Source organism: Electrona antarctica (assembly GCF_951216825.1).
Source record: "Electrona antarctica genome assembly, chromosome: 10".
NCBI lineage: Eukaryota > Metazoa > Chordata > Actinopteri > Myctophiformes > Myctophidae > Electrona > Electrona antarctica.
The window spans coordinates 29,339,044-29,365,043 of record NC_136791.1 but is presented as its reverse complement, the minus strand read 5'-3'; the positions used below and the strand labels follow the sequence as shown (position 1 = coordinate 29,365,043).

General features: G+C 42.8%; 1 protein-coding gene across 1 annotated transcript; it reads right to left on the bottom strand.

The window, feature by feature from the left end:
- Nucleotides 1–2,859: 2,859 nt before the first annotated feature.
- ikzf1 (IKAROS family zinc finger 1 (Ikaros)) lies at nucleotides 2,860–24,988 on the bottom strand (the record flags this gene model as incomplete). The annotated part of the gene is given in 11 exon segments (XM_079512340.1): nucleotides 2,860–3,981; nucleotides 4,591–4,728; nucleotides 5,905–6,030; nucleotides 7,050–7,217; nucleotides 13,118–13,399; nucleotides 18,891–19,007; nucleotides 19,267–19,320; nucleotides 24,638–24,824; nucleotides 24,826–24,891; nucleotides 24,894–24,950; nucleotides 24,953–24,988. Coding segments are annotated over 11 exon segments (1,914 nt in total). The 3' UTR covers nucleotides 2,860–3,298.
- Nucleotides 24,989–26,000: the final 1,012 nt, after the last annotated feature.

The following is a 26,000-nucleotide window of genomic DNA, read 5'->3' as shown; positions in this document are numbered from 1 at the left end:
GACACAGTATTTATAGCCGCAGGAGGCCACCCACAAAGCATTGCAACTCCCACCAATTGAGTGCCAATGCGATGTCTCCACCCATCACATATCAATAATCCAATCTATAGTGCACACAGTGCCGCTACAGTGCTGCTCATTACACACAACACGGACCAAAAGGTACGACAAAGGAACAACAGGGCAAAAAGTTAAAACGCCTTTATTAGTTAGTTATTTAATGAATTAAAAAGTGTATGGTGACAGGGATACAATGAGCGGCCCCACAGCCTTCCTCAGGGTGTAACCCTCAGCAAACCATTTTCCCCTACAGTCCAGATTGCAAAGACCTGAGGAGAATGTCGGTTACAGATGACAAATTCAGAGTAACCACTAAGATGGCTATACTAAATGGGTGAAATATATAAATGTAAAAACAAACATGAACAGGACTAGAAAAGTATACAAATAAAAATAAATATAAATATGGATGAAAAAGTATATAGACAACGGGAACAGAAAATATAATGCCTTATTGAGGTTATGGAACATTTCCAGAATGACAGATTAAAGTTGTGAGGCAGTGCATGATACTGCCAAACCAATTTCTTACAGAAACCCAGGACAAGAGCATCAAAAGAGAAATGAGAAATTCATATAGGCCTAAGCAGTGAATTTATTTCTGTGCGAATACTCTAAGCAACAAATATATCTACAGAGATACATCCAGTGGTTTTTGCAGCATTGTCATCTGCAATCATCATCATTAATTCAGTACGGGATGAATGAAAAACCTATGATTGTATCTTTCATCACTTAAATTAGGGTATATTTCAAACATTCTTATTCCCGCTGCAGCTCTCTGTTGGACTGGGGTAACTTTGATTCTGAAACTAGTGAGTGTATATGTCAGTCCTCTGGCTGAAAGGGGAAGTGAGATTTGGGATTCTGGCAGGGCCAGAGACGGTTGGCCAGATTATCCCTCTCATGCAAATGTCGTCCCCTCCCCAGTTAGGTCCCACTGAAGCGTGGGGACTCGACGCTGGCCAGCCCACAGCTGCTTCCCGTTTCTTCCGAATCACACAGCAGCCATCTGGACACGGTTGTCGCTGCGCAGCACTGATGAGCTCCTCAGCTGGCCTCGGCGTCTCTCTCTCTCTCTCCAGACAGGCCTGGCCCTCTGAGCCCCCCAGTCTTATGCACCACTGCCCGACCCACTCTGTCCCAGCTCTCTGCTGCTCCTTGCTCCTCTGAGAACCAGGTGTCGTCCCCCCTTTCCCTCCCATGGTCCATGCAGGACCAGGCAGACAACAGCAAGCAGGCCTTCTACTAACTACTGTACAGGGTCTCGGACGCTTAATCATGGGCCTTCGTTCGTTGACATTTGCCTCCTCGATGTTTACAGTATGTTAACGTACATTTGCAAAATGTCTCCCTGGTTGCATTGGACTGGCATTCTATCTATACTGTATGTGCTTGGATCTCCTATATTATATTAATATGAAGAAACAAGGTGTTGTGTGCCGTCTGAGTTTAGTGCAATATAAAAATGGGATATCCATTTTGCAAATTGGAGTGACTAAATCCAATAAATGCATACATCAAATTAAGTATTTATTAATTCAGCATTATAAAACAGCCACAGTGGTTTCTGTTGGAGGAACTGTCAGGACTTTACGATTCAATTCATTTCCTTGACAGGTAAGAGTGAGCAGCTTCTTGAATGACACCTTCATTATTTTTTAAGTTTGAGAGTGTGAAATGATATTTACATATTCCCTGCACTTGATATTATTTAGGACCAAAAATGGGAGCACAATAAAAAATGAGATACTTTCCATCGAAATCATTCTCCTGAGCATGACCCAGATACAGGTACAGATGCATACTGGGAAGAATGAATGAATTGAGTCTGGTATATTCACTCTTTCAAGCAACAAACAATTCACCTAACCACATTCCTAGATCCTAAACTAAATTATAGCTAGTACTACTAATACACATAATGATGTGCCTATTGTATAAGTGTATGAAGAATAGCTCACTGCAAGTTATATTCAACAGCTGTGAAACAATTCCCAAATGTCACAAATTCCTGAAAAATCATCAGTTGATTTTTTAACACCAGTATAACGAGAAAACAAGCATAAACACTCTTTGTGTATGTAAAATATCATTTATTGATATTTTGCAAGCATAACATTTCCCTCAACACTCGATTATCCCAGAGTATTGCATACAATTCTCAGCCATCACATACCGTATAAAATAAAGAGCCGGTTAAAACAAATAAACATTTCTTATCTATTTCTTAAAAATAGCATCCAGCAGCAATCATGTTTTAAACCCCAAATTCATGTCATACAGTTGAACAAAAATGGATGCAGTTGGAACTATTTTAGATTCAAACATAGAACACAGTAATAAATATAAAAGAAGAAAAACAGCATTTGTTATATATAAATAATATGAAAGTGGCTACAAATTGAACAGGTTGAAAACAATATAATAATTAAAAAGATTTAAAAGAAAAAAAAACTTACAAATTTGCCTGTGCGTTTTGGAGAAAGGAATTTGAATCCTTTTGGATATTAAACCATATTATAAAACTAAAGAAAGAAAAATATTTAATTTCAAAAGAAATGCTGCCGCCTGGATATCAGAAAGATGACATATTTCTTATAAACTTTATACATTTACCAAGTAAAAATAAATAAATGATTGAAAACCCTACATACACAACTATGGCGAAATTATACACGTTTTGTCTTCATCGAACAATCATTATTTTCTTTAAAAACACACACACACATGCACACGCACACGCACACGCACGCGCGCACACACACACACACACACACACACACACACACACACACACACACACACACACACACACACACACACACACACACACACACACACACACCGGTAAATTTGTTTTCCCCCTTAACAAATAAATTAGTTTGTGTACTTTTCTTAATTAAATGCGTTCCTCTGTGTTCCATAACCATGCATATTCCGTATAAAAAAATCACCACTTTCAAAGATCAACAGTTTATTTGACAATGTATGAGTTCTCTATTATATATATTGTGTGTGTGTGTGTGTGTGTGTGTGTGTGTGTGTGTGTGTGTGTGTGTGTGTGTGTGTGTGTGTGTGCGTGCGTGCGTGCGTGTGTGCGTGCGTGCGTTCGTTCGTGCGTGTGTGTGTCACGGTGTGTGTTTGTGTGGGACTGCGAGTGTGCTTTCATTATCTTACATTTTGCTCATTTGAACGGGGATGTAGTCGTCTAGCGCTATAGCGGCTGCTGCGAGCCTCAGTAGCGGTGCTCTCCCCGTGTCATGTGAGAGGAGAACTCGTAGCGGTCCTGACTGCGGTGGCCACAGAGGTTGCACTCAAAGGGGTCCCTGAAGCCGTGGCAGCCCATGTGGATGGTGTACATGACGTGGTCCAAGAAAAGAATCCGGCAGTGTTCGCAGCGGTGCGCCCTCACCTGCTCCCCGTCCCCAGTCACCACCTTGAAGCCGCCGGGCTCCATGTCGACGTGGCCGGCCCGCATGGCGTCGTACTGCCTCTGGTGCTCGTCCTTGACCTGCTGGGACATCATCACGCCGTTCCGGTGGTTGGTCAGGTAGATGAGGCCGGACGAAGCACCGCCGCCTCCGAGCGGCCGCTCCTCATTGTTGCTCTCGGTGTCGGTGGAGTCCTGTCCGCTCTGGCTCGGGGACACGTCCTTCTCGCTGGAGGCCGACTTGGACTTGGACAGCAGCAGCAGGTTCTCGGCGGCGTTGTCCTTGGCCGACAGGCCGTCGGGCAGCAGAGGCTTGTGGAGGGAGAACATGTTGGGCCCGACGTGGGCCGCGTCCGCAGGGGAGACCGGGGAGGTCTGCACCAGAGGCCGCAGCGACTCGGCCCCCAGGTAGCTGATGGCGCTGTTGATGGCCTGGTTGATGACATGGTCTCCTCCCTCGAAGGACAGTTCGGACAGACGCTTCTCACCTGAGGGTCAGAGATAGGGGTTGGTTGATGAAGGTCAATAATCTATAAGTGATAGGATCCAAAAAGAAGCACGCACATCTCCAGAAATTCTACAGGTGCTAAAAATATACGTACAATGAAAAGGAAGGGATGTCCGCACACTGTTTCTCTGCTCCCAGGAAATTTTATTAGAACAACGACGTCGAAACATGCTAATGAAATTTCCTGGGAGCAGAGAAACAGTGTGCGGACATCCCTTCCTTTTCAATAATCTATAAGTCTCATGTGACGTTGCTTTGAGTTATTGGCCTTGGTATTGCCCTTTTTCTACTGTTTCTGTCTAAATTATAGTTAAAATTACATATTTTCCCCCTGTCTTCTTTGATTAAAAAAAAGGCTTATCTTTATGTTTTGATCGGTAATAGTGGTAATTGATCAAACAAATTTGCATTTTAAAATACACAAGTCTAACATTGTAAAGACCAAATTAAGGTATAAACGGATAAATGGCAGTGAAGTAACATAACATACTGTACAAGATTATGTTCGTATAGTGTGACCTACTGTATACATTTATCATGGGTGCAATTACTGTTGGTATATGCAGAGGAAGCAGACTTCAGCCCTTACCCTGCACAAACTTCTGTGGCATAGTGCTTTTACGTTTAGCTACATTATTAGCTAGTCTGTCTAGCACCAAGGCTCTGTCAGTCCCCGTCTGGCTTAAGTCTTCCCTCTGTTCACTCTGGTTGATTTCTTCCTTTACTACTGGAAAGCAAGACAGAAAAGTAGATTTCAGCGTCAAGTATTTTGATACCTTTCAAGAAGGTGAAGTGTGAAAGAGGGTCCCTGCACTTGCATGGTAACACACGTGCCTCTTTCTCCCAAAGCACAGAGCTGACTATTCTAGACACATGCAAAGCTACTTGGTCTGGAAATGTCATTTCTTTGTGTAATTTCATTTCATCTTCGCTGATAGTGCACGCATCACTATGATTTGAAAACAATAATAATAACTTCAGTACATGCAGATAGTAGCCTGTTAACCACATTAATCCTGGCATTCTCTATTTTGGCCAGATCTACAAGTTGAGCAACACATCGCATCGCCGTTTTTAATATTTTCGTGGAACTATATACATTAGGGCTTTAGTGGTTTACGAAAAAAGGGTCTCTCTCTCTCTCTCTGTGATCCTGCGTTCAATCAGATGAAACAAAAAGAAAACCGAAAAGCCACATTTTAATGTAAGAAATTACATGAATTCATTCTGACTTGTCGGAGCGTTTTGTATCATTGTAACATTGTAAGCGTGGCAGGCTGTTGAGGCGTGCATAGTGAGTCCTGTGTACGTTCAGTGCAAAGTAGGTCATCAGTGTGTGTGTGTGTGTGTGTGTGTGTGTGTGTGTGTGTGTGTGTGGGTGTGGAGGTGAGCCGAGGCACCAGTGTTGATTTCGTCGACTAAAACCAAGACAAAACATGTTCGTCGACTACCTTTTTTCACTGACAAAAACTAAATAGAAACTAAATGAAAACTAAGCTATGATGACTAAAACTAAGACTAAATATACTGACAATTTCGTCAACAAATAAAAACTAGACTAAAATGTTAGGAAGGGGACTAGTGGACAAGAGATCCAGTATAAGTCATTTTACACTTGGTTGCATGCTGAAAATATCTACAAGCTCACAACGCGCCGCGCTGCGACGCGTTGTGAGCTTGTAGATCGGCTATTTTCAGCAAGTGTAAAAAAAGTCATTACGACGCCATCAAGGCCCGCGAAAATACATTTTAGCCGACTAAATCAACTTCCGATTTAGCCAAAAACAACACTGCGAGGCACCAACCTGTGTAGATGCTGTTCTGCAGGCCCATGTGTGTGTGTGTGTACCTGTGTAGATGCTGTTCTGCAGGCCCATGTATGTGTGTGTGTGTGTGTGTGTACCTGTGTAGATGCTGTTCTGCAGGCCCATGCACTGGAGGTAGTTGTGACAACGCTCCTTGTGCTCCTCCAGTGAGCTGCGCTGCTTGTAACTCCTCCCACAGTAGGCACACTTGTGGGGCTTTCCAACTGCAAAACAGTTCCGATGCATCAGGGCAAGGCAAGGCAAGGCAAGGCAAGGCAAGGCAAGGCAAGGCAATAAAAAAGATAATAATAATAATAATAATAATAATAATAATAATAATAATAATAATAATAATAATAATAATAATAATAATAATATGTGTAATGTTTTGAAAGGACCAAAAACTAGTGTAAACCCAATGATTGCATCAACAACAAAACACTTCTGCAAAACAATGTACTGTGCAAATGCAGAGTGAAACAAGAGTGACGAGGCACAACTGCCAGGTGCAGAAAGCTGTCGTTTATGAACATCTACAGTGTAATCCCTTTGTGTGCCTCTGCTTCAGCTCACGGCTTGTTCAGAGTTTTATGCCGGCCGACAGCGGCCGTTCAGACTATGGGTTTTATGGGTAAGTCTTCCATTGGGCAGCGGAGGCCTAAGGGTTAGAGGAGCGCCCTTGTTGCCGAAAGGTTGCCAGTTCGATTCCCCGGACAGGCAGGAAAAATCTGGGTCGGGAAGTGATTGTCATCACTCACCCAACACCGCTGAAGTGCCCTTGAGCAAGGCACTGAACCCCCAACTGCTCCAGTGGAGCTGCTTGGTGGCCAACAGTATAAGACTGTGGTTGTACTGGTCAGCTCCCAGGTTTTAATATGTGTGTCTGTCTGTGTGTCTCTATGTGCAGGGCGTTGCTGAAAATGAGCACTTGTGCTCAGCTACTACTCTGGGTAAATAAAGGATTAAAATAAAAATAAAAAAAAGGTTTAGAGGCAGCCTAGAGACGAGGCAGCCAATCATGAAAAAGTGTCCACTATACGGTCGCTACTAGAGGTATAGTGAATGTAGGCCAGGATGCTTTTCAAGCACCTGGCAAAAAGTGAAACCTTATCTACAGCCTATCCACTTCCCCATGGTTTCTCCTAACAGAACAGAACGTAATGGGCCAGTTGTTTTACATGCTTAGATCCTACTCTGCGTGCGCTTTGTTTTTTGATGTTGGTCGACCTGGCAGTGTACTCACCAGAGTGGGTGCGTAAGTGACCCGTGAGGGCATCCCTCCGGCGACAGGCGTAGCTGCATAGGTGACATTTGAAGGGCTTCTCCCCCGAGTGCAGCTTGATATGACGTAGCAGGTTTCCCTTCTGTGTGAACGACGCACCACACTGGTTGCACTGGAATGGACGTTCTCCTGTGGGGGGGGGGGAGGGGGGGTTGGACAAAGCAGAACAGAAATATACACAGTCATTGTAGAGGAGCAGGTGGAATATACAGATATACAACAGCAGTACATCTTAGATATTAACCACACAGGGACTATAGCGTGTCATAATAGGCGAACATTTGCAGGAAATCGCTTATTTCTGGAGAAGAGATTTGGGTAACACTTCTATGAATGCATTATAAAACTACCTTTACTTAGTTAGTTATAAAGTGTGTGTGTGTGTGTGTGTGTGTGTGTGTGTTATAAGTTGCTAACTTGTTATGCATAATTATAAACATTTATAATGAGTATTATGAAGCATTATAAGTGCATTTTAATGCATCATATTTATGATGAGTTATTGAATGCCACAGACGAAAAACAGTCTAAGTCCACACTATTGATCCATAATGTATAAATGATAGATAAGGGTTCAGGACAACGAGGCCTTTTCGTGGAGGGGTCAGAATGAAATTTGGACTTAGACTGTTTTTCGTCTGTGGTACTTAATGTGACTATAATGCATTACAGACCCAACCTTTAAGTAAAGTGCTACCTGGTAGTTATAGTGTGCTGTTCCACTGATTTTATAATGCTTTTAATTTGACCAGCACTTATACATTATATATCATTATAAGTTAAAGTTATTATACTTCATAAGCTGTGTTGTTATGCATAATTATAAACATATAACAAGTGTTATAATGCCTGTAGAGGGGAGGGTGAAGGAGGGGACAAAGTATAGACCAATGTGAGACACCGATCGATCAAGTAAATAGTGTATAAGGGCTCAGTGGCCTTGTGGTTAGAGTGTCCGCCCTGAGACCGGGAGGTCGGGGGCTCGATCCCCGGCCGGGTCATACCAAAGACTGTCAAAATGGGACCCAATGCCTCCCTGCTTGGCACTCAGCATCAAGGGTTGGATTGGGGGGGTCAAATGCAGAGAACAAATCTCGCATACAGAAATGTATGTGACAAATAGTAGGAGTAGGAGTAGTGCATGCAGTAGGTTGTCAAACCAATGCCCTTGAATCTGATATGGAAAATGCATTGTGTCTACAATAAATGTATCAAATATTGTGCATTACGAGTGTATCGATTGACTTTAAAGCGTATTAAGTCTAAGCGAATCAGGACTTTCTTACTAGCATAATCATTTAACAGTCTGAACTTTGAACCTTGAGAACAGCCTTTTCCTTACACAAAGCAGGAGCCCTTAATGATAACAACCATGTAACAACGGAAAAAAAGCATTCAACTGACTAATAGCGTGTAACAAATAGCTGTAACAGCATTTAAACAATCTCAACAGCATGTAACAACCACATGTAACAAAACCTATACTGACAATAGTTTACACTACAGCACACTGCCTTTTGATCTGGCAAAGAATCTACTTCCTTCGCCGTCTAAGATCCTTCGGTGCTAGTAGACGGATTCTTCTTTTGTTTTTCCCTTATGTTATTATGAGTGTTCTTCAGTACTGTAGTACCACCTGGTATGGATGTTTGTCTGCAGCCCTAAAGTCACAACTGCTGCATCAACTGAACATTTGTTCAAAGATTGTTGGACAACCACTTCAGAAACTTTATACCTACGTATGATAACACATATTATGTGTTCTGCATACTTGGCTGCTGGGTCGCAAGACAAATTTCAGTGTGAACTGACAATAAAGTACTAAAAGTACTAAAGTACTAAAGTACTTAAGCCCCTCCAACTGATCCAAAATGCCGCAGCACGCTTGGTCTTCAACCAGCCAAAATTCTCACACGTCTCCCCCCTTCTCCGCTCGCTCCATTGGCTCCCGGTCGCTGCCCGCACAGAATACAAAACTCTGATGCTGGCATTCAAAGCAACCAAAGGCATGGCCCCCCCATATCTCACAAGTATGATCGTACCCTACAAACCCTCCCGCTCACTCAGATCAGCCAACGCAGGGAAGCTGGAGGTACCTTCACTAAAAACGCCGGGACAACGCTCCACACGTCCCAAACTCTTCTCCCTTCTGGCTCCAAAACTATGGAATGCACTTCCCATTGCAGTCAGAACTGCAGCCTCACTCCCAATCTTCCGCCGTAGTCTGAAAACCCACCTCTTCAGACTCCACCATGGCCCGTAGCACTTGCCCTAGCCTAGCCCCTTAGATAGCACATTATGTAGACTTAGATAGTATTTTAAACAGACTTATAGCTTGTTATGTAGACAGCTCTAGAATTGCACTTTATGTAGTCATAGCACTTTATAGTACACATGTATAATATATTATATAGTATAGTATGTATAGTTTACATAGATACTCCACTGTTACGTTCTTAGTTTACGCATGATTCATGATAACTACTTTTTATACATGTGATGTATGCCATGCTTTTTGTTTTTGCTTAATGTAAGTCGCTCTGGATTAAGAGCGTCTGCTAAATGCCTAAATTGTAAATTGTAAATTGTATATCATATCATATCATGTGAATGTATAAGACTGGGCTGCCACCATGTGAATGTATAAGACCAGGCTGCCATGTGAATGTATAAGACCGGGCTGCCATGTGAATGTATAAGACCGGGCTGCCATGTGAATGTATAAGACCAGGCTGCCACCATGTGAATGTATAAGACCGGGCTGCCACCATGTGAATGTATAAGACCGGGCTGCCATGTGAATGTATATGACCCGGGCTGCCATGTGAATGTATAAGACCAGGCTGCCACCATGTGAATGTATAAGACTGGGCTGCCACCATGTGAATGTATAAGACTGGGCTGCCACCATGTGAATGTATAAGACCGGGCTGACATGTGAATGTATAAGACCGGGCTGACATGTGAATGTATAAGACTGGGCTGCCACCATGTGAATGTATAAGACCGGGCTGCCATGTGAATGTATAAGACCAGGCTGCCATGTGAATGTATAAGACCAGGCTGCCATGTGAATGTATAAGACCGGGCTGCCACTATGTGAATGTATAAGACCAGGCTGCCACCATGTGAATGTATAAGACCAGGCTGCCACCATGTGAATGTATATGACCGGGCTGACATGTGAATGTATAAGACCAGGCTGCCATGTGAATGTATAAGACCGGGCTGCCATGTGAATGTATAAGACCGGGCTGCCATGTGAATGTATAAGACCGGGCTGCCATGTGAATGTATAAGACCGGGCTGCCATGTGAATGTATAAGACCGGGCTGCCATGTGAATGTATAAGACCGGGCTGCCATGTGAATGTATAAGACCAGGCTGCCACCATGTGAATGTATATGACCAGGCTGCCATGTGAATGTATATGACCGGGCTGCCACTATGTGAATGTATAAGACCGGGCTGCCATGTGAATGTATATGACCAGGCTGCCATGTGAATGTATAAGACCGGGCTGCCACTATGTGAATGTATATGACCAGGCTGCCACCATATGAATGTATAAGACCAGGCTGACTGTCACCATGTGAATGTATAAGACCAGGCTGGCTGCCACCATGTGAATGTATAAGACCAGGCTGCCACCATGTGAATGTATAAGACTGGGCTGCCACCATGTGAATGTATAAGACTGGGCTGCCACCATGTGAATGTGGGGGTCACTGTACTACAAGAACAAGGCGGCTAGATGAAGCTACTCCAGTGGACATCGGACCAATCAAATACTGTACCCTGGGAGTTTCACACAGGGGACTGACACTCAATTTCTCCGTGCCACCGCCACTCCACCCCCCCCACCCCCCCCCAACCCCCCACCCGAGCCCCGGCGCTCTGATCGAACAAGAGCCTTTCAGACTCAGCCTGCCAGCTCCGTAATGCACCATTGCCTAGGTCAATTTGATCTGAAAATCTCATTTTTTTCCCCCTCTTCTTCGTCTCTATAAAATAAGAGCGGCGCATCACAATGCAAATGCGAGCCTCATTTGAATAAAGCGAAGGAAACACTTTGTGTTGCGAGCCAGTCTTCCTGATCAGCGCTTCTGGAATAAACCAATATCCATCCTATCCGCGTGTGTTGTGGCATTCTGTGAGAACGTTTTAATGTTCTTTTTTTTTTTCATTTTCAAAGATACCCCCCACCCCCCTCCCCTCCTATAAAATAAGAGTCACCAGTGAAGCAGCAAAAATATATTTAAAAAAAGGAAACTCATTAAAAATGCATTTCAGGAGCAAAGATTCACCACAGAATATTTTCTATTTAAATAAGAGGCACTTCATTATATCTTTTATTATACATTCTTTTGCATTTACATTAGTCTAGTGTTCCTTTCTTCCATTTTGGGTTTCATTAGTTTCTAAAGCTTGACAGTTAAGTGCCTTTTTCAAAAATGTTCCCCACCACTGGTTTGGGTTCATCACAATAGAATATCAATTTTCAAATTTGAAAAACTTTTAATAGTCAGATAATTGTCATTTCAGGGAGATTCCATTTAATTGCTACCAGTGGATATCCTGCCTTTCGATTAAGGGGCATGTTTTGGGGGACTAAATTCAAGCCACGCGATCATCGGCTACCATTGCTTGTCATGTGATAAATCTAAATCATTTAGAGAACAATCATCATCGCTAATGGCATTCTCAAACACTATTTCACGCACCGCAGAGAGGTCTATATATCCACAGCGAACTGCATGGATCGGATGCCAATGCGAACTACAAGTCAGTATGGAACTATTGTCAGTCAAAGAGTTCACTCTACTTCTGTCTCTAGCTTGAGAGAGTGAACTATCACAAAGTTTAGGATTGAGTCTTTCTTTAGGATTGAAGAAAGCATCACTGTTGTACTGTTACTATATGTTGGCCTCACAGCTATGAAGAGCTCTGGAAATTAGGTATGTTAGACTATACTTTACTCGACATACTGTACTCGTACATACTGTACTCGTACAGTATGAGTAAAGTACACCGAGATCAAGACCTTCTAAAACATCCATGCACTTCATCCTACACTTCATCCAACATAAACCTTTTGGGCAATTGGACCTTATAAAAAAAAACAAGGCAAACTGAAGCAATGCTTTATATCAGGGGTGCCCATGCAGTGCCCTGCACATATTTTTGAGTGGTGTAAACCACTCCTACAACTGGCTTTTTTGTGCAGAAAAAATGAGCATGGTTGCTATGTTCACCCTGTTGTAATGACGTAATGAAATCACACCCGGGTGAACAGGGTAAACATAGCAACCATGCTCATTTTTTCTGCACAAACAAAGCCAGGTAATGAAATCACACCCGGGTGTGATTTCATTACGTCAGACATGATTTCATTACGTCAGACAGACCTTACACCACTCAGTTCACACGGGTGTGATTTTTTACTTGAGAGCTACTTTCAACATGACCAGTTCAACAAGATCTACCCACCAGAAAAAGTATGATCCCATTGCTGAAACTAGTTTAAAAATGTACTTCCCACAAGCCACATCATATGACTGAGACACAGACCGAGTAGGAAAAACAAACTGTGTGGAATTTTATCATGAACATTAGTGAGGACCAATTATATATAGGTAGGTTGAAAAGTGGTGAAGTGGTCCTTCAACACTCCCTTTAACACAGTGGTTCCCAAAGTGGGGTCCGGGGACCCCCAGGGGTACTTGAGGGAGTTCCAGGGGGTCCCCAGCTAAATGATAGTTTGGAACCAAATGGACCATTATAGGTCTGTAACTCAGAGAGTGCATGTCAAACTGGGGGTCCTTGAAATTAAACGGGTTGAGAATCTCTGCAAGAGCCGTAAAAATCTTCTCTTATTGTGGGGGGTCCCTGGCATATCTTTTTCAAATGGGGGTCCGCGGGCTAAGGAGTGTCTATTTGGGGGTCCTTGACATGAAAAGGTTTGGGAACCACTGCTTTAACATACCAGCAGTGAACGTGGGTGTAAAGGAAGGGGCGAATGAGCTTACCAGTGTGGCTTCGCTTGTGCACCATCAGCACATTGGGGCCAATGCAAACTATCCCACAGATATCGCACTTGAGCTTCCCGTTGGGCAGGCGGATGCCACCGGCCGAGGAGAAGGCCTTGGCGTCGGAGCCCGCCTGCGAGGAACCGTTCACTTTGGCCCCCGAGGCATCGAGCACGCGCAAATCTTCCGCACCACACTCTTCCTCCTCCTCCTCCTCGCCATTCATCTCACAGGCGAGCCCATTCTCCTCATCACTGCGAGCCTCAACTTTAATGTTACAGGCTGAAAAAAGAGGGCAGTGGGCCACTGTTTAGAACACGTGCATGGTTCTGGTATGTAAAGTCATATAGAACTACATGTGACATGATCAAAAAAAATGACTGGGGTACTATATATCTATTTCTCTCTCTCTCTCTCTCTCTCTCTCTCTCTCTGTCGGCCTCTCGCTCTCATTTCTGTTTGGTTTGATTGGTTCTTTTTTGGGAGGTTAAAATGACTTGTTCTAAACTAAAACTTTTACTTCACAACCATTCCCTAGAGTATGTGTATATGTTTTTATAATCATTTGTTTTTATCATAATCCCAAGAAATCTGAAAACGTTAGACCGTTTTTTGATTCACAAGTGGTTTTTATGTGTTGTTAAATAAATAGTGGGGGTTTTGTCAGTGTTATAAGCTTGGGGGTTTTCCAAAAAAACAAAATACATTTCTTGAGGAGACGATGGCGATAGCCTATCTCAGATGAGCACATCGGTGATGGGATGAGGAAACACAGCGAGCATCTCTCAGTCACACATCACAGTTTTTGTGAAACAAAATATGACAGCAAGATAAACAGGAAACAGAGAGACAGGAAGCACTGTGAAACTAGGGACGGCAGCGGTACGTATCAGACCAAGCGAGTACGATAAAAACACATGCATGTGACAGTGTGACACGTATAGCCACGCACGCACACACACACACACACACACACACACACACACACACACACACACACACACACACACACACACACACACACACACACACACACACACACACACACACACACACACACACACACACACACACACACACACACACACACACACACACACACACCTTTTCATTCATGTGCACAGAGGGGCATACGATGGGGCCCAAAGATCTGGTGACAGATTACTTTCGAAAATGAAAAAGCGGTTAAAAGAAAAAGAAAGAAAAAAACCCATCCTTAATAATATTTGTAACTTTACAGCTGCTGAAGTAAGTAAAAAAAAAAGTGAATGCATGTTTGTGTCCCTGTTTTCCCACCAGAAGCCGTGTTGCTTTTCGCGACATTTCACACACCTCCGAATATTGCTGCAAGTCCCACAAAGTACAAGCCTGTGGTTTGTATGTCATGGTAGCAGCCTGATTTCCCCATGCCTCTAGCCCTGTTTGTTCAACCCGAAGAGGAAGAAGTGGAAAGCATGAAACATAGGAATCTATGGAAAAGGGGAAGCTTTAGATACAAGGCCTGTCTAACAGAAATACCAAGAATTATGGAGAAGTGACATAAAGGGAAGCACAGACAAGGAATTGTAAAACACCCTGTAACTGAAACAACGATTTTTCTTTTTCTTTTTTGCAGGAGGCATGTTTTCACCGGCCGACAGACACAGAGGGAACAAAACTCCCATTATGCATAATTTACTCAGAGGGGAAAGTGTGAGTTATACAACTGACATTAATGGCCTTTTTCTGCAGCTTCAAATCAAATTAGCCTAATGCCATACCACCACAAATGTCTCGTTGCCAAACCTGACCTGCCTAATGACACTGCAATCTTTACTCTTTTCCGAGTAAAATTGTAGGATGTACAGAAAGAAGTTAAATATTGCTGATGATGAACACTAATATATCAAATATATATAATGTCAGTCCAACCTCCATTCAGAATAGGATGTTCAACGTAAGAATAAAACCTTTAGTTGTGGCCAGAGGAACTCACCTACTATATTACAAAAAAAAAGTCTTAAAACACATGGCATATTTTAGGTACGTGAGAGGATGTTTTAAGCAATCCAAATTCCACCAAAGTCTTGACAGTGCAAATTCCTTCACATCTTTGTCTTAAGTTTCTAATACCTCCAATGAAAGGGCCATGCATGCACAAGACACATTGTAGCGTTGCTGCTGTATGCACTGTTCATTAACTTAAGGTCCATTATTAACCATTCAGGACGGGAACCCCTTTTGGTGTTTTTTAAGCAATATGTTATACTTTAGCTATTGAAAAATAGCATAGCGCGGCACTCAGTGCCGCACTATGAGCATTGAATTGAATTGAATGGAGCATTGGGGTGTTGTGCTAATTCGCTTATTTCCATCGCTCAAAAATACTGTTACTACTTATTTCGATGGAAATAAGCGAATTAGCACAAAAACCCAACCCGCATTGAGGGCTTATATTAGGGGAAATAGCCAATAATGCACTTTTGCACAAAATAACACCTGGACCTCTTTGGTGGGGACGTAACAACTACAAATAAAGGTAAGAAAGCCTTCTAGCATGGAATTCTCCTTTAAGTGCTGTCAGGTGAAAGCATGTGAAAATAGTGGGAGTCAACACGTCTGCCTTAAAACACTCTCTGACCCTTATTGACTAACAGGGGGCTGAATGCAGCCTCTGACCCTTGTGCGACAGAGGGAACCATGACAGCCAGGCTGCAGCTTCTCAGGGATAAGGGGAAGTTATGACTAAATTGGGAATAGGAAGAAGAGCTTTTACTTTATGTCACATTTATCACGGTCGGTTCGCACATCCTGATTTACACTTTTGGGAAGCAGGTGTCAGAACGAAAAGAGGACAAACAAGGACTGCAGTAAAACACATTGGTCAACTTGATTCACACCTGACTGTCGTCAGATTAGAAGTGAGACAACTAGGGATTAACCTGCTGTGATGCCTTTACGCATAGCCGGATACTGAGATAACAATGTAAATGTAGCCTAAATGTATGTATGTATGTATGTATGCCAAGCACAAGACATGAGTCTGCAACTCAGGCTAGATAAGAGAGATATGAAGAAAGGTTTGTTAACTCTTGCACCTACTGTGGAAGTAAACGGGTGCCTGCTGGAGGTTCCTGTTAAAGGCTTGCGCCGCTCTCACTGCCTGAAAATTAGCCCAGTGTGTGCAAGGCTGTGGAACCACATGTGCTAAAAAAAAACATGCTTAACGACGCGCGACAACAGGAACAGCAAAAACATGGTTTTACTTTTCCCCTCACTCTGTTTGAAAAGAGAATGCTTTGCATCCACGTCATGTCTGGGAAACCGCTTGTCTCTGAAATACGTGGAACCCTTGTATACTTTATAGAAACCTTTATGTGCTTCATTCAAAGTGACATTAGTCACTTTGAAATTAGTCACAAATCACAATGGCATTTCTTTTTTAGTAATTTTCCCTGTAACCTTTCAAATGTTCAAATGGTGAATTCATTGTGAATTGTGGACGTATAGGATGTGCAAAGAACGTAATCCCGGGCCTAGCTTGATTGGCCTAGATTGATTAGGACAGTGCAAAGAAACCAAAAACAACATGGGTTTGAGGTGTTGAGCTTTCAAAACTCTGTGGTTCTATGTCCCATATATAGACAGTCATCCTGCATGTGCCCTAGTACTACTACTATATATACTCGTCACTTCCCTTACGTCAATTTCTTTCTCGCTCGCTGTCTCTTTCAGTCATTTTCTCGCCATCTCTCTTGCTCTGTTGTTTTCTCTTCCCCGACCTTTCTCTCTCTCTCTCTCTTACTTTTGACACATACTGTACAACCTCAGCCTCAACGAACATAGATAACTGTGATAAGAAATGCCTGTCCGTCGACTACAACACAAGATTTCTTTTTTCTTTGTTTTTTTGTTATTTTTTCAAATAGCAGCTTGTAGATCAACTATTTTCAAATAGCTGATGCCAATATTAACTCATTTTGCTGTGGACACCCTCAAGGACCCCCCTGGGGACCCCACTTTGAGAACCACAACCACTGGAGATGAAGCCCATGATAGAAAAGTGAGTCTTGAGTGTTATGAACTGCAGCTACAGGCAAATACAGAGTGAAATAAACACTCTGTATTTGAGAGTGTGCGTGCGTGCGTGCGTGCGTGCGTGCGTGCGTGCGTGCGTGCGTGCAGGTGCAGTGTGACCTATGTGGTGCAGTGACGTGACGTGATGTGCTGATCTGCGATCTGTGTGAGCTTGGCCCTGTTCCTGAACTCTTTATCTCCCGGAGTGTTGAAACGGTCTCTTCTTAGGAAACACTTACACATCCTATTTCAGTTTCCTCTAACATCTTATTACTTACTACTGCGTTGCTTCAAAATCCTACGCAGCAATATCCATATAGTGTTCGTTTAACCATCGACTTTTTAAACTTTAAAGTTAAATAAACACTGGATTTTCCTGTCGTACAATGCTAATCTTTGCCGTTATCTGGACAAGGTGTTAAAACACACTGAATGGATTAATTGTACATGGAAATCTTTGTCATACATTAAAAAGAGCAGATGTAGTCTTTTTTTTTTTTACAGTGGTGGCTCTACTGCTGGCAGTTAATAAATGTGTTTTTTTGCAGCTCAGATGATTAAAAAAAAACCACAACTTGAACAATAACTTAACATACTTAACATTCACTATATCATATCTGATTCATCCTGTGAAACCGAGGTGCTTTTGCCAACATTTCCTGGAATGTGACAATTAAGCTACATGCATGTATTCCAAGAATTACTAGGCCGATAAAAACCGTCTGCTACCGATGACCCATGCTATGATATTCCCTCGTTTAATGCTCCAATCACTCAAATCAAGGCCACATTAGCTATTCATTAAGATTCTGTTTATTAATAACATGCCATGGATCAAAGACATTTCTTTCTTTCTTTTTTCTTTTTTTACATGTTCATGCCAATGACCTAAATGCTGTTTATCTGGATAGCATATCTCCCAGTGGATGTGCATGGGATTAAGCTATTAAAACTCTTAGGGGGCTGTGCTTTTGATATCGCGATTACTCTCTCAATTAGCCATTTTACTCTGATTTGGAAATAAAATAAAGTTGTTGTTTTTTTGTTTCAGGAAACTTATACTGTGTCGGAGTATGGTTTAATTTCTTTCCATTTCCACTCAGTACTATAATTAGTTGTACAACAATGCAAAATAGCAATACCCCCAAAGTATCAATACTGTTACATTTATCATTTATTTAGGGTTTTTCTTGTTCTAATTGCTTTGTTCCTTAATTCTCATCCGAGCTTTCATAACATTTTCAGTAGACTGTCAGATTGTGTGTTAGTATTTTTTTTAATTAACCCATTCTGGGCGGGAACCCCTTTTGGTGTCTTAAGCATTATGTTATACTTTAGCTATTGACAAATAGCAGCTCTAAAAGCTCATAGCGCGGCACTGAGTGCCGTGCTATGAGCTTGTAGATCTGCTATTTTTGAAAAATCGTGAAAATGTGGCGCAAATCTTTGAATTTATATTCTTTCGGAGAGAACGTTTTTAACTCAAATCTTTGCTTCTGGGGGGTTCCTGAAAAGACATATTTTCAGATGGGGGTCGGCGGCCAATTTCATATATTTCTGGGGGTCCTTGACATGGAAATGCTTGAGAACCACTGACATAGAAACATAGGGTTTTTCAGAAAACTGTCATGATTTAGAAGACATTTGTAGAATCGGCCTCAGGTCTAAATGGGTATTAATGACATTGGGCACACACAGTGAGACGCTCAACTCATACCTTTCAGGTCCCCTCTGTGGTTCTGCTGGTGAGTGGAAGAGGCTGACAGGTCCTCTGGGACAGCCATGGGTTCCTCCGCCTCCTCGGGCAAATCGTCGCAAGGGGGACTGTCCCTGCCTGCTGGAGGAGGCACACACACCACACCACACCATCACAAACCATGGAACTATATACTCCAAAAAGCTAAATTCACCCTTGCTACTGTAGGTCCTTTCTTTAATCTTTACACCCTCTGAGTTAAATTAACTCTGGGATTATGTTGTGTGTGTGTCTCATACGGGAGAAGCAAAAATGACCTCTGGGTCGCTGCCAGTAGTTTTAAGTCTATTGTTAAACTTAACGCTCAATGATGTATATACAGCGGCGGACGTTTTACCTGGCATCTGGGACATTTCCTGGTTCTCCTCTGTCTCCATTCGATGCAGGTACTCTAATAGGAGAGAGATGGAGGAGATGTAAGATGCGTGTAAGTTTAATCAAAAAGCAAGGCTGGGAAACATTATGAAAAAAAGCACGGAGCAGAGTAAAGGGATGTACTTTCTCTGCGTGACTCTTATCACCCCGGCAAGATCGGTCTTGTCACCACTGTAGACAACACCGTTGTCCTCCAACGTTACATTACAAAGAATTACAGACATTTTCATTACGAGTCGGACAGAGAGACGAGACCGGGCAGGGAGAGAGTCTGGGTGGGGGAGGAGGGGGTTGGGGGGGATGGGGGGTTGGGTTGGGGGAGGTCTGATGGGGGCCTGCCGGTGGCAGGGTGCTGCTGCTGGGAATGGGCTTTCAGAGCACATTTGTTATTTATTGTTAATTTCCTGCCACGTAATCATCCAAAAATGCAAACTGACTGCCGCAAAATTAAGCAGAAAATTAACTGGCCCCCGGGTCACGGAGGATGCGGGCGTTCGCCGTGCCCAGCCGATCGCGCATTCGTGTTCTCTCTAATTTACTGAGCATGCATCGCTGAGCCCGCGGCCTGAGCACAGATGCGTACGAGCCACAATCAGAAACAGAGAGAAAGCAAGAGAGGAAAGGAGATAAGGCAAAGAGACAGAGAGAGAGAGAGAGAGAGAGAGAGAGAGAGAGAGAGAGAGAGAGAGAGAGAGGGAGAGAGAGAGAGAGGGAGAGGGAGAGAGAGAGAGAGAGAGAGAGAGAGGGAGAGGGAGCGAGAGAGAGAGAGAGAGAGAGAGAGAGAGAGACTGGACCATGCAGACAGCGAGAAAGCTGAAAAACATAGAGACAGACAGGAAGAGAAGGCCTCAGAGAGTCAGGAATGAGCTAAGACAAGAAGGACTGCCTGCAACACCTACTGTCTGTATTGTATGTGACATTAAACACCTTGATTTTTTAAGGGAGAAGCAGGTGAGGAAGGAGACTATAGGGCAGTGAATCTTTTAAAAATAAATAATGATAATACAATAATATTTTTTTATCTGATTCATTCATATTACTTATTTATTTGTTTGTTTGTTTTCCAGGACAGGGCGATTGAGCACAGAGCGCGCATCCCCTCGGCCAGGCCTGAATATGTGAGAAGTCACCAGTGCCCCACGTGGCCCCATTAATAATGTATGGCCCTCAAGCCTGCAGCAGATGGGCTCCACCACTTCAAGAAGCCCTCGGTGGGGCCGCTGCCCGGTCCAAGCAGCCACACAGGGAGAAGTGAAGCTCCTGAAAATAGCGAAACGAGCCCTAGGGAGATGGGGAACCTAGGCCTTCCTGTTTTACTGACAGATGGCTCCACACATTTGGAACAAATAGTGGGAAGCAACAGGGCCATTCTGTTGCAATGCATGCATGCATGTACTTGTGGCCTGTGGCAACTTAAGTCAGGAGTTTGACAGCGACAGACACCCGGGACCCAAAGGGGTCTGAGTGAGGAGGGGGTTCAGAGGTCATTGACGCAGATGATTTGTCGAAGATGGTTCAGGACTCAGGAGGCATTGCGTGCTGCCGTGCTGAACCGACGGTGTTCCACCACTCTTAAGCATCTGGAGTTTGGAGATTGTGGAGGGGGGGGGGGGGGATTCTCCTGTGCCCTTTTTTCTGGGCAGATGGTGAGATGGGGAAATACGGATGTGTCGACATGGGGGCTTTGACAGCAATGACAAATAAATTCCTATATTCAGCCCACTTGCGTAGGCATGTGGAGAGTGAAGCCTGAGTCGTTCACTGAAAATAGCTGATCTAAGCTCGCGTCGCTCTGTGTTGTGAGCTTGTAGATCGGCTATTTTTGGTGCATGACACCAGCGCGCAACAACTGACTACAAATCACCTTCAGGGCGTGCTAAGAAATGTAACACCTTTTTACCCTTTACTTTATCTTGAAGAAGTCACTATTTAGCAAAGTCTTAAATCACTTCTTGTGATTCCCTGATTTGTGATTTTTTTAAAACCGTCCTAATTAAAATCATCCATAATCTTTATTTTTATTTTTTATTTTATTGATGGGGCATGGATGTTGGGCAGAGGGAGATGTGTCAGCACGCAGCAGGCCAGGGGTCTGAGAGTGGTGGGGGGGCAGGTGGAACCCACGCTGGCTGCTGCACACAGAGAAGCGCACCAAGCAAGCAAGTACCACATATGAGAGTGTGACGCACCGAAGGACTGGAAAACTTTTGGTTTGAGTCCGCTGAGTGAGGAGAGACAGGAAGAGGCTTTGTGGGTTAGCGTGTGCTTGCGCGCGCGTGCGTGCGTGCGCGGGTGCGTGTGTGTGTGTGCGTGCGTGCGTGAGAATGTGTGATATATGTCGGGTGGGTGGTGGATGGCGGGGGGTGGGCGTTTAGAGGCGTCTATACTGAAGGCAGGTTTTGCACCAGGGAGCAGAGCTAGGGTGGAGATGAGAGACAGACAAACCGTCAACAGACATACCGGGGGGGGGGGGGGGGGGGGGGCACACCAACAAAACTTTGGATTCTGCAAAGAAAAGTGCAAGAGTGGCGTGCGTGCGTGCGCGCGCGCATGTCATGCATATTTAGAAAGCAAAGTGATGCGAATAGTGAATACATGAGCCGTTGCTGATGAGCGAACGCGGTAATTAACAGAGAAAATAAATGGGCAAACCGAAAACAGCACAAAGCCTTCAGTAAATTAATTACGAACCCTGATCGTTGCCTTGTTGTTGTTGTGGAACACCAACCGGGCTAAAGGGTGTCTAATTTTGAAGTAGTTTTATATTACAAAATGAATTACGCAGAGCAATGCCCTGATCGTTCATTTAACTCTGAGTGTTAAAATTACACTCTCAGGGATAAATGAACACTCAAAATTGTATGGAAAAGAGGGAAAACCACACACCGACGTATTTATATAGTTTGATGTTTTCTTTGCCATTTGAAAACACTTACAAAATGTAGACAGGTGTAATAGAACACATACAATATATTAGTAGGATTACCTAAAAATATTTCTCATTATATCTAATGTATTCAAGCAAAGTGGTATTTAAGAATGTGATTACATTTGGACATGTGCTTGTTGGCCCCTAACACTGACCTTATTATGGGCACAAGTATAATAATATCATGTTAATTGAAATAAGAATTTACTTTTATTTTATTTTTTGTACCCATATGCCACACGTTGTATATGATATTATCTTTTCATTGTTTAAATAAGTATGAATGCGATGTGAATTTCAACGTGTTCAAAGTAAACTTAAGACTGGGCAAGCCGTCAAATAAATCCCATCAGTTTATGAGAAATGAATGTGTGGGTATATAAATATATACCGGATTAGGGAAAGACATTGTCCCTATACACTTGGAATGTAATGTGATGCATGATCACCTTTTTTGTTCAATTCAGATAAATATGCATATTGGAGATTCTCATCAGTAATTCATGAAATTTGCGGGCAAAGTAGGTATAGTGATGATGTGCTGCTGCATGGAGCCTATTGTGGGGAGGGGGGGGGGGTGGTTCAGAGGAAAAGGTGCATTGAAAAGAAGTTTCCTTCATTTACATCTTGACACACTTCACTACTCTGGTATTCAGAGACTGAGCAATCATTTTAATAACTGTCTTCCTCTGCCCCCGCCTAGTTCTGTTTCTACTGACAAGAAAGATGATGTATCTGCTGACATATTCTGGAGACCGCATTCAAATTGAGAAACAAAAAAAAAGGGGGGAGAAATATCCCATGTTTTGTTCTTTCTATCGTTTTCACGGAATTGGAGCTCATGTAAAAAAATAAAAATAAAAAGTTTTAAGTGAGTCTGTAAAGTATACGATACTTTTTGTAGTATACCTACCTAGCCTGTCAGTTTTTGGTAAGTATTTGTTTACAAGTCAAGTGAGATTACAAGACTCTGAACTTCCCTTAAATGTTGGGAAGTGCATGGTGGGAAATAAAAACTTCACATCAAAATAAAATCCAGATAGCTTATTAAGGCTATGCTATTAAAAAAATATGTGAATTGGAATAATACCCAAAGAGAGAGAGAGAGAGAGTGTGTGTGTGTGTGTGTGTGTGTGTGTGTGTGTGTGTGTGTGTGTGTGTGTGTGTGTGTGTGTGTGTGTGTGTGTGTGTGTGTGTGTGTACAAACTTTACATCCCCAAACAATCAGTTACAATAACATCAACATGTGTCTAAAAAGAGTCAATCTGATAAATTGAAAATGCTGGACCCTGTTGTAAACAAGTGTGAGTGCTTATCATGGTCAGGTGTGTCGTGTCCAGAGTAACAGTTTTTGTATTGACCTTTCCTTTGAAATGTACCCAATTCTACATGAAATAAAATGTTCAATCAATCAATAATGTTCCAATCGTGCAGCCTATTTTTAACTATAGAAACTTTTAAAAAGTGTTTTAAAGCAGAAAGCCCCGCGGGTGACTTTATTTCCTCAAATGTTTCACAATGATGAGCTCTGCAAGGTTTTGAGTGTAGATAATGAACGGTCCCAATTCGTTTTGCTGTCAGCAGCAAAAAGTTTCATATAAAGTGCCTGCCTTTTACAAATATATTTTTGCTCAGTTCATGATGAATGCATCTATACCTGAACTATGTTTGTCAACGATTAATTTGAGGCGGTTTACTTTAAAACAACTACAATTATTCCGCGTCATTATTTCCTGTAAAATAAAAACCGTGTGAAAAGATCTCCACGCTCCTTATTTGTTTTACAAACACATAAACCAATGTACGATATTTATTCCATTAAATTAGCTATATGAAAACATGCTGTCTATAGTTTTGCTCCAACTCAGTCTACTTTATGGGGTGCGCACATCAGTTGTAACAGCCAACAGGTGCCAACAACATCAGGCTATTTAGAAGAAAATATAATTATCAAAAAACGATATAACGAAAATTATATTGGCTTTTTTTTGGTAAATAAGTTACAATGTGGACAAATAAATAAAATTGGCCGTCATTTCCAAATGACGCATGGGAAAAATTTTAAACATTCCACACATTTCCATAAATGTGTGGGATATTAGATGAGGAAAAATGTGAAATAATTGGAATCAGTCATATCTCTACAAACTTTTAGACTTGTTAACCCCCGGCCGTTATACAAGGACCAGCATGAAGACAAACTTTACGCATGCCGGTCAGGATCTGACACTATGGCGCACCTGAAACTAAGGACAGTGTTTTCCAGTCAGGTGAAGTCAGGTCCCTATAGCTGCTCTTAAATAAAAAACGACGCATCGTAGGCTACAGATTCTCTCTCTCTCTCTCTTCTCTCTTTTAGATCGGCGACCGGTTCAAAAAACATGGCGTGTATAAGTTACGGTACCTGCTATTCCTTGAGTTTGCAATATGAAGTTCTTCCAACTCTCCCCAGCAGCTCCATGTGCTGAAGAAGTTCGAAGCGCCGCGGCAGCCCCATGGTGATGGAAGTCTGCCCTGGGTCCCTCCCCTCTCCACTGTACTTCCTCGTTCCAGCCCAACATCATGTCTTCCTCTGGTGTCTCTGACTCTGCAGTGCTGCTGCCTCGACTTAATACTGAGGCATTTTAGCTTTGGCTTTTTATCCAGAGGCCGAGTCTGCTCGGGGAGTCGACGATCGAGGCACCAGCCCTTGGCACTTGCTTTGTACCGTGCCAATAAAAAGGCTGACACCCAGCAGACCATTACTGGCAGCCATGCATGAGATGGGATGAGGCGGCGCGGGAGAGTGGACCATTCATTTGTTTTATTTATTTATTTCTCTCTCTCTCTCTCACAGGAGGGATGGATTGGGGACTCCTCACTTGCATATGGGCAGCTCTCCCCTTCTGTCACCTGTTCTGGCACATTGAAAGCAATCCATGAAATTAAAAACAACTGGTTTTGTTCCTATGTTGTAATTGCATTCTCTCTCTTTTTTTCTTCCCTGTTCTTTGTGTGCGCATAAGAAGAACGCCTCATCCATTTACTTTTTGACACTTTAACTATAGTAGTCCATGTAGGCCTATAGCGTAAAAGCCCCAACTCTTTAGTTATACAACGTGTTATCATGTGCTTTGTTTTGGGATGCACTGGTCCCATGATCCATCCTTATAGGCCCCGATCTAATGATTTAGGAAATATATGTTATACTGTTTGATGCAGTGTTAAATACATGCAGCAGTGTACAAACTAAATACACATCCATTTCATTATGAAATACACAAGTGTTCATTGAGTGAAAAGCAGTCAGTCAGCAGTCATCTATGGACAAAGCTGATACCTTTCCATACCTACAGTGTCCCTACAAGCAACACATGACTAGTGAATAGCAGGATTTGCCCACCTCCCAGCTCATACATATACATCATGCGTGTGATGTACGACAGTGGTTCCCAAACTTGTTCATGTCAAGGACCCCCAAATTGACACTAATGAGCCCACGGACCCCCATTTGAAAAAGATATGCCAGGGACCCCCATAAGAGAAGATTTTGATGGCTCTAGCAGTGACTCTCAACCTGTTTAATTTCAAGGACCCCCAGTTTGACATGCATATTAGTCTACAGACTCCCATGTAATGGCATTTCTATCTCTGCAGGGACGCCCGATTTATATTGTAAAAATCAATGTCAATGTAACTGAGAGTGTAGGCTACAAATGGAACCAAATGGACCTCAACGGGTCCATTTGGTTCCATTTGTACACTCTCAGAGTTACAGACCCATAAGG